Source organism: Acartia tonsa, chromosome 7 (genome assembly GCF_053477335.1).
Source record: "Acartia tonsa isolate MP-2025a chromosome 7, ASM5347733v1, whole genome shotgun sequence".
NCBI classification, from domain to species: Eukaryota; Metazoa; Arthropoda; class Copepoda; order Calanoida; family Acartiidae; genus Acartia; species Acartia tonsa.
In genome coordinates this window covers 33,853,783-33,863,472 of record NC_137266.1, presented here as the reverse complement: position 1 = coordinate 33,863,472, position 9,690 = coordinate 33,853,783, and the positions used below count along the sequence as shown (strand labels likewise).

General features: G+C 32.9%; 1 protein-coding gene across 1 annotated transcript; it reads right to left on the bottom strand.

The window, feature by feature from the left end:
• Positions 1 to 3,349: 3,349 nt before the first annotated feature.
• Positions 3,350 to 8,731, bottom strand: LOC145323630 (heterogeneous nuclear ribonucleoprotein A1, A2/B1 homolog). The gene is made up of 10 exons (XM_080166027.1): positions 8,655 to 8,731; positions 8,331 to 8,479; positions 7,114 to 7,171; positions 6,708 to 6,787; positions 6,076 to 6,124; positions 5,709 to 5,796; positions 5,338 to 5,405; positions 4,554 to 4,806; positions 4,022 to 4,207; positions 3,350 to 3,670 (listed from the first exon to the last, which is right to left on the bottom strand). The coding sequence occupies exons 1-10, from the start codon at positions 8,655 to 8,657 to the stop codon at positions 3,636 to 3,638; spliced, it is 969 nt and encodes a 322-aa protein (XP_080022153.1). The 5' UTR covers positions 8,658 to 8,731; the 3' UTR covers positions 3,350 to 3,635.
• Positions 8,732 to 9,690: the final 959 nt, after the last annotated feature.

Below are 9,690 nucleotides of genomic sequence, written 5' to 3'. Positions count from 1 at the left end.
TTTTTACTTAAATACACTGTATCTATTCATATGGACATTATTTAAGATGATTCAGCAAGTCGGGGACCGACCCCAGGGGGCTAGGTGGGTGGCCCACAGGGGTTAAATGTATTATTTTCCATTATACATCTTGTTATATATCAAAATATAGGTTTTTAAGGTCAGGAAACTCAAATTCAGAGCTAAAATTAGCATAAGACTTACCTGAAGCTAACCCCTGTGGGCTAGGTAGATCTTCTGCAGGGCTTAAGTGCATTTTATCTAACCTAACCTAGAAACTTACTTATTTTTTGTTTTTTTCCTTGAATGAACTGTGTCTATGAATGTTAGATGATCCAGAGAGTTGGGGACCTCCTTGGGTCAGCCTCCTGTATGAAGAATCTTTTAAATGATGGCTTTAGGACTGAACACTGTGTATCTATGTAAAACCTAGCCCGCCTGGGTCAGTCCCCGACTTGCTGGATCCCCTTAAATAATGTTCTCATGAACAGTTTATTTAATTAAAAAACTTTCAAAAAAGTAAGATTCTAGGTTAGGTTTGGTAAAATGCATTTAAGCCTTGCAGGCAACCCACCTAGCCCGCAGGGGCTAGCTTCAGATTAGTCTGATTCTATTATTAGCTCTAAATTTGAATTTCTGGACCTAAAAAACCTATAATTTTATGTATGACAGCACATACTTTTTGAAAATGCACTTAACCCTGGCGGGCCACCCACCTAGCCTGCTGGGGTCGGTCGCTGACTTGCTTGATCATCTTAAATAATAAATAGACACAGTTCATACCAGAAAAAAACCCTAAAATAACAAGTAAGGTTCCAGGTTAGGTTAGGTAAAATGCACTTAAGACTTGCAGGCAACCCACCTACCCCGCTGGGGCTAACTTCAGATTAGTCTGATACTTTTATTAGCTGTAAATTTGAGTTTCTTGACCTAAAAAACCTATAATTTGATGTATGATAACATACTTTTTCTTAAAAATGCATTTAACCCCTGCGGGCCACCCACCTAGCCCGCTGGGGCCAGTCTTCGACTTGCTGGATCATCTGAAATAAGATCCTCATGAATGGACAGTTTATTTGAGAAACAAAACCTAAAAAGGCCACCCACCTAGCCCGCTTTGGCTAGCTTCAGATTAGTCGATCCCCGACTTTCTGGATCATTTTAAATAAAGTCCTCATTAATAGACCCAGTTTATACACGAAAAAAACCTGTAAAAATTTAGGTAAGTTTCTAGGTTAGGTTAGTCTAATGCTAATTACTTATTTTTATCTTTTTTTTAATCTTTAACAATTTTAATGTTTTTATTATGTAAATATATAAAGTATTATTCAAACTTAAAGGATTTAATCTTTTTCTTTGTAATTTATATGTCAAAACAGTGTAAAAATGAAGTTCTTAATTACGAATTTTCAAATCATTAGATTTTAATACAATTTATTATAGAAATAAAGAATAATTTCAACAAAAAAAAATTGCTACAAAAAGGCTTACTGTATTATTAAACTGACTTAATTGTATAATTGCATTTATTTTGTTTATTTACCTTGAAAAATGAGTGTTTAAGTGCTGCATTGGTTAAAATCAAACCTAAAAGTGCTCTTTATTCAGTGACAGAGTGAAAAAAATATATACCTTGTTTTATAGTTTTTGATCTCTTTTTTGATATATTTTTATCTGATATGTATATCAAAATTTAAAAGTATCTATTTCATTAGATATTCATACTTTGATAAGACGTCTTTGTTACTTTTTGCACTATATTTGCTCTAAAAAGGATTCTTTATCTGACTTTTACATTTAAAATGAAAGATTTTATGCCAATTTTTGTGTTGACTGTAGAAAAAAATAATTATTTTGTTTATATGCAATTTTCTATAATAAAATGTGAGAAATGCCTTTTTTTACATGTAGGGCGAAAAAAGTAACACTGAAAATATTTTTTACGTCTTAAGCATGTCCTAAACTCAAAGATAATAAACTTTCATAAAAGATTTATTTCAGAATATGTCATTTTGGGCATAAAATTAATTTTGCCAATTAACATTGCAAATGTTTGCCAATAACTTTTAAAAATGATTTCTGCGGATTTTCTAATTTACATGGGTGTTTTCTACACATTTTCCCCTTTCTAAAAATACCTTCCTCATAAAGATTGGCTTCCGGAAAGTATATACTTTTCCAAAATGATATGTGCAACCTAGCCCGCTGGGGTCGGTTCCCGACTTGCTGGATTATCTTAAATAAAGTCCTCATTAATAGACAAAGTTAATTTTAAAAAAACAAGTAAAATTATAAGTAAGTTTCTAGGTTAGGTTAGGTAAATGCTCTTAAGCCCTGCAGAAAACCAACCTAGCCCGGGGGGGGGGGGGAAGGGTAGCTTCAGGTTAGTCTAATGCTAATTTTCGCTCAGAATTTGAGTTTCTTGACCTAAACAACCTATATTTTGATATATAACAAGATATATATTGGAAAAAATGCACTTAACCCCTGCGGGCCACCAACCTAGCCCGCTGGGGCTAGCTTCAGATTAGTCTGATGCTTATTTTAGCTCTGAATTTGAGTTCCTTGACCTAAAAAACCTATAATTAGATGTATCACAACATATGTATTGGGAAAAAGGCACTTAACCCCTGCGGGCCACCCACCTAGCCCCCTGGGGTCGGTCCCCGACTTGCTGAATCATCTTAAATAATGTCCATATGAATAGATACAATGTATATAAGTTAAAACCCTAAGAAAAAACAATTTAAGGTAAGTTTCCACATGAAAATAGACCAAAAAAAGCCTAAAAACCCCATTTCCGCAGGGTTTTTCTTACCTAACCTAACCTTAAAATAAAAAAATTTTGGATTTTTTTGCCATTTAGATGTAATACCTATAGGACTAGGCTTATATACCAAGTTTGAATGGTCTAGCTAAATATTTAGACCATTTTGCTCACGGATTACGAATAAATGTCATTACGCCCCCCCCCCACTTCATATTTTTTTATGTTTTTTAGGTAAAATTTGCTTTAAAATGTTATTAGATCCTAGTCTTTGAGTAAATAGAGGTTTAATTTGTAAATTTTAACGTGAAATTTCAATGTTTTTTCAAAAACCCAAAAAACCTTGGGTTTTTTAAAACCCTGAGTGGGTTTTTTTGGGTGGTTTTTTTGTATGCCCACCCTGGTCTAAAGTAATGTTAAGCCCCATTCCAATCCCATCCCATTGGTTAAGTCTGACTAATCAATGAAGGCCCCGTCATGATATCCACTTGTTTATATCCTATAAGACCAGACTGAGTGAAGTAAATAACCTTATTACAGAAAAGTTTTGCTTCTAAATAGTAAACATTAATAGAAAATAAATAAAAAGTTACAATATTTATTCAGAGAAAATTGACGAAATGCAAAACATTATTACAACAAAACTTTTTCATTTTATTTTTGGTTTATTACATATCAACAAATATGAGGAATTATTTTCATGTTATAAAGGTACAAGAAAATTGTTAAGATTTAGTATTTTTTTCATTTCAGGTGTTTTTGGTTTGTTTCTTTTATTTACGGGAGAGGGTAAAAAACGACATCAAGCTGTTATATTATATAAATATTACTTTAATACATTTAATTTTAAGAGAAATATTTTGATATTTTAATAATATTCACTTTCGGTTTTCATTTCATAATCTAGAATCATTAACCCTTTCGTAATCACACCTGGTTTAGTTAAATGAATATATAACAATAAAATTATCATATAATCATTTAATAAACTTTTAATAGTTCCTACATAAATGAAATCATTTCAATATAACTTAATTTTAAATAAAGATTTTCATGATTTCATTAATGTTAAAGTACAATTTTTGATACAGAAATCATATGACATGAATATTCTGATTAAAATATAAAGTTAAAAATCATTTAGGAAAAAAAGGTCTGAGTTATCCTTTAATCCTGAAATGTGACACCACCCACTTAACCCTGAGAATTTAGAAATCGGCGGGAAAAAGATGAGTGTACGAAAGGATTAGAAACCTCCACGTCCTCTGCCGCCGCCGCGTCCCTGGCCGCCTCTACCTCCCCTACCGCCGCCTCCCTGGTAGGGACCGCCACGGCCAGAGCCGCCACGTCCACCGCTAACGCCGTTTCTCATGGGGCCACCGCCATATCCGCCTCCCCAACCGCCCTGCTCGCCGAAACCCATGTCATCTCCGAATCCACCTGCAAATATTTGGTTTTAAATAATATTTACAAAAACAACCTAGGTAAACTCTTATTAAGGCTTGTCCAAGTTTTCACAAATTGGTCGGTTTCTCTAATGGTAAATTTAGAATTGGTGATTAGTTTATTGTTTGTTTATTACTTTAGTAAAGGTTAAGTTGGGTACTGGGTAACTCTCGAGACACTGGGTTGTAAATTACACTAATCCCCAGTTTTGTGATCAGTGAAAAAAAAAAAAAGATTTTCATTTTTTAAAGTAATGGGGTAAAGTTCAGTGCTCGATAGGCACTTTGAGGTGAAAAAGCTCTTTATACCATTATTTTATAACAGTAATTATATATCTTACCGCCATAGCCGCCAGCAGCAGCGCCTCCATATCCACCGCCGTACCCGCCACCATATCCACCGGCAGCAGCACCATATCCACCTCCATAGCCGCCGCCGCCATAACCTCCAGCGCCAGCACCATAGCCGCCACCTCCGTAGCCTCCCTGGGCGCCAGCTCCGCCGCCGAAACCGCCGCGACCACCCTTGTTCTGCGAATCTTTGGGCATGGCTTTCTTCACGTCAATTCTGAAGCCCTTGATAGAGTGGGGGCCCTAAAAAAAGTAACATTTTATTATTCTCTAATGCAAAGTAGAACATGGTCTGTCAGTCTGTCTGGATAAAGCTTTAACTCATTAATCGCTGGATTGGTAGAAATCTGCTTCTCATACCAAGGGTTTATACTAAGAAATAAGGGCGAATCCGATAGTATAGGTATATTATATCTTTGATAGATAAGCAGGATTAAATAAAGAAAAAAAATAAGAATAGCAACCCCATGTTACAAACATATCGTTAATCCAAAGAAAATTAAAGAGCAGAAGTACAATATATGGAAAAAAATGTTTACAAAGACGATCTCGCAATCAAAGTTGCTGGTGCATTAAGAAACATCATAGAAAGCTAGGTTAACTTCCATAGGTAGAAAACTTAGTGGAATAAGGTATAAGGAAGTCTTAAGAAACAGAGATGAATAAGTAAAAAAAACTAACTTTATAGAGCATTTTTATTTGCACTTTAAACGTGGATTAGGAGATCTTAAAAAAAGAAAGCTGTCTCCCTTTTATAAAGAAATAGTTACTTACAGTAAGCACGAGCTTGTCAACTGGGTCATAATCGCTGAACTCAACAAAACCAAATCCCTTCTTTTTGCCTACAATATAAAATAGAATTATGTAATATTCTAAGGATCATTAAAATAAATGTTAAAATAGTTATTTTATGCATCAACCTGATTAAAAAAGCCATGTTAAACACATTACCAAGTATTTGAGCCTAGATCTAAGACGCATATCAAATCTTATCTATTCAACCTGCAAAAAGGTGGTGTGACCCCGCAACTTATTTTCCGTAGAAAAATAAATACTTATCTTTTTTGTTATCTTTATCACCCCAATCCTTCTCCCTCTCACCACTCTACCACAATCTATTCTATATTTCTAATCTATCTGTTTACCTGTAGCTTTGTCAGTCATCCTGACAATATCTGTGATGGTTCCAAACTGAGCAAAGAATTCTCTCATGTCGTCTTCCTCAATATCGTCCTGAAAATATACACAAATAATATAATAGACAAGACAATTATGTAGCTAAGAGAGAAGCAAGAAAGAAAGAAGCAAGCTTTTTTCTTCAAAATTAGGAGTTCTCTTCTAGGAATCCTAGAGCCTTAAATTAAAAATTCTTTGCTAAAAATTTACCTACCTACATATAGCAAAGGAAAAAATCGTGTAGAAATTATTTTAGAGTTTTCTTAACATAAAGTCATTATCTACTTATATACTTACAAAGAATATAAAAATAATCAATAAAATGTGTTTGCTTACCTTAATACCTCCAACGAATACTTTCTGTACGGTTTGACTGTGTGAGCTTCTATAATAGAAAAAAAGTCTTTAATGTAGTGACAAAGAAAGTTTTTTTTTATAGAAATGATGTGTGAGAATCATAGATCATAGACATTATTCCTGTTATTATCTAGGTAGCCTGCTGCTGTGACCATAGACCATATACCTACCTAGAGAACTGCCATAGATCACACACATCCTAGCAGACAAGAAGAGGCCACCGAATACCCATATGAAGGAGGACTCTTCTCTGTTTATTGTAGAGAGCTCATAGATCAAATGATGATTCTTTTAACTTTTACACACACTTAAAAATTTGGTTTCCAAGCAACTCAGCAAAAAGAAACTAACATTTTAATGCACAGAGAAAAGTGATTTATTATCGCAGATGATATAATCATTAATAAGGTGTACTGTTTATTTCCCCTCCCATTTAACAGGGAATCCCGTGCAGAGTGTCCTGTGCAGAGTGTCCTGTACATATATTTTAAGGTTTTGTGTCCTCCCCTGCTAAGAAAAATCAAAACCGTAAACCTGAAGTTACGGCATTATTAGTCAAATATTTATGACAAAGCCATAGAGTAGCAGCTTTACAATTCGCTGTAGCTTACCCAGGTCCCTGGTTTTCTTCCCTAGGAGTGGCACGCTTTGTCTCAACGGTCTTTCCATCGATGTTGTGGGGTCTGGCAGCCTAAATCACACAAATTAATTTTACACAAACAATTGGAGGAGGTTTTGCATTTTTAAGTACAAAAAATTTAAACTGAAAGGGAAGAAATTTATTTTTTAATTTTGGGATTGTTTATCAGATTATCAATTTTTTCTTTATGTACATACAAATCCACTTTAAACTGTACGTTTTATCGGTTTTGTAATTTGTGGCAAATAAAGATTGAGTTTGGATATATTAAACTCCCCCCCCCCCCTCACATTTCAGGCTTTGCCTTGCAAAATGAGGGAAACTTTAATTTTTTTATGTAAAATAACTAGGTAAAACTATGGAAAATTAACAGTTACCTGACATTTGTCGACTTCCTCTAATGTAGAGTATTCCACAAATCCAAATCCACGAGGTCTAACAAAATATAATCAAATTATAGACTGAGTATGTAATCCTTAATGTATGGATTTTTTTTTAAAATTGTAAAGACATCGTTGAAGCAAGGCTAAAAATGTACAAAAAAAATAATTGAAGATATACTTACCTCTTTAAAAAGATAACAAAATAATTTACCTAGGGAATGGGATCCTTTCTATGAATATTTATACTTAAACCCAATAAAACTTACTGATTGCAGAATATTGACTTTGATCTTATACATTAAATATCTAAACATACATCTGAGGTCCTAGAAGGCCTTACCTTAATTTTTTGATATTTATATGGAAGACTTACTTAGCTTAGGAACTTAAGGACTTAACTTAAGACCTTAATAATATCCTATGACTTAGTCCTATAGTACGTAAAGTAAGCTAAAATGGAAGGCTTTTTAAGAGTTCAGAATGCTAACAATGGGGAATCTTCAATTAACAAAAAAAAGTGTAGCATAAATCGCAATCTTATAGCACCATTATAAAAGAATGTTAAAATAAAGTTCTATCAAAACATAAAAACTTTATACCTAAATGATTTTACTATTTTATTTGTCCAAACATTGAACAAAAGTAAAAGTTAAGCTTTATTAAAAAAAAAAGATTCCCCGCTGTTAAATAAGTACCTTACCTACCTAATACATATACATTACATGAGCATTAAATATAAAGTCATGAGGCAATCATCTTAAATATAAACTTATTGGCTAACTTATCAGAACTTAAGCCTAAGAAATTTGCTTTTGAAACTTAATCAAATTGCCTCATGGGAAGTAATAGGGGTCTGTTGTCATATGTGCTGAATTGATGATAATAAAGATGAACATGGCTCCTATAGGAACAAATAATAATTTTATCTCAATCAAAACAATTATAAGGTTAATTGTTAAGCTTGTATAAAATATAAGACATTTATTACATTATGTCCAAGAGGCAGTCAACTCTACATCAAAATATTAAAATCAAAACACAATATATATGGATCTCAATGAACTTTTTTTTCTCATAAGACAGGTAATGTCAGAAGGCACATTAAGCTATTAAATAATGAAAAGTAAAGGGAAGCATAATAAGAAAGACTACAGACCCCTCTCTAAATCTTAAATGAAGATATCTAATTTTGTTTACATTAATAATCTCACCTTCCATTATCAGGAAATTTCATAACAACACTATCAACAATTTCTCCGAATTGTGAAAAATATTCTTTAAGTTTGTCATCATCAGTATTAAAACTGAGTCCTCCTATGAATAACTTCCTAAGGGACTTAGGTTCCTTATTCCTAGATTCCTAAATATGAAAAAGAAAACATAGAATATAAAATTAGTATCATATCGTAGGTAGACTCATTTATTAAGGGGGGATTCCCTATATTGACATCTTAAAATTATCTCGAAAGTAAAAAAAAAACATATGACGAATCGCATAATTTGTATTTAGCCCAAACTAATGAAAATAAACTTACCATGTCTGTTCTCGAATATCAAATATTTCTGAAAGAAAACAGATAATTAATACTATGTTGAATGAATGCATAAATATAAAAGCATAATAATGAAAAATAGTTAAAACGACAATCCAACAGACAATAATAGAGCATATGATCAGGGTGTCATAAAAAAATATTTTGGATTTTACCCCTCCCCCGAAATTTAGGCAAAACCTTTGGGAGTGTAACAGGCAAAACGTACAAATTTTGGGGTCCCAAATGAACGAGGAGGGGTAATACCCAACCTAGCTAAATCTCTGAAAGTTTGAAATTGGACGAGAGTCGGGTGGTATAAAAACTTGGGCTGACCACATATCCCTTACGCCTCCAACATACCCAGCTAGTAATATAACACCCCTTCAAAATAAAAAGATTGGAATCCTTGACTGACTGGGAAGCTATTGAAAAATTTCAGCCGGTCATAAATCACAAAACTACTACTAATATCAACAATAGGGACTATAACATCAAATATATCACCAAAAAAAATGTTGTCAAAAAACGTTTCATTTGTAGGTATAAATTTTAATAACTAAAATAGGTAGGTATCATACACTATTAAAAGTTTAACATTACACTAAACGACCTCAAATAATACAATAACTTTACATATTTTTAATTAAAACCATTAAAAAATAAGCCGGCGCTAATTGCCGGCATTTCTCCAAGGACTATTCCGCCATATTTAATTTCCCTAAACCACGCTAGCCGAACTTTGGCCCCACCATGGTTGCCAAATTATAAAACTTGTTTTTGTAATAAAAATTTTAGTTTTTACCTTCTTTTGTATGCGAACTAACTTACTTATAATGTGATTTTTTAAATTATGAAAAAAATGTAAAAATTATTATAAAAGTTCAGAATTTTGGCAACTCTTAGTTGTATTGATTTCTTCAAAGAAGTGTACAACTTATTTTTTACATCTTTTATTTTTCTAATTAGGAAAACCATTTATATTTCATTTAAATTTTTAAAAAGAGACAAAAAAATTCAAAGTCATTTATATATATGT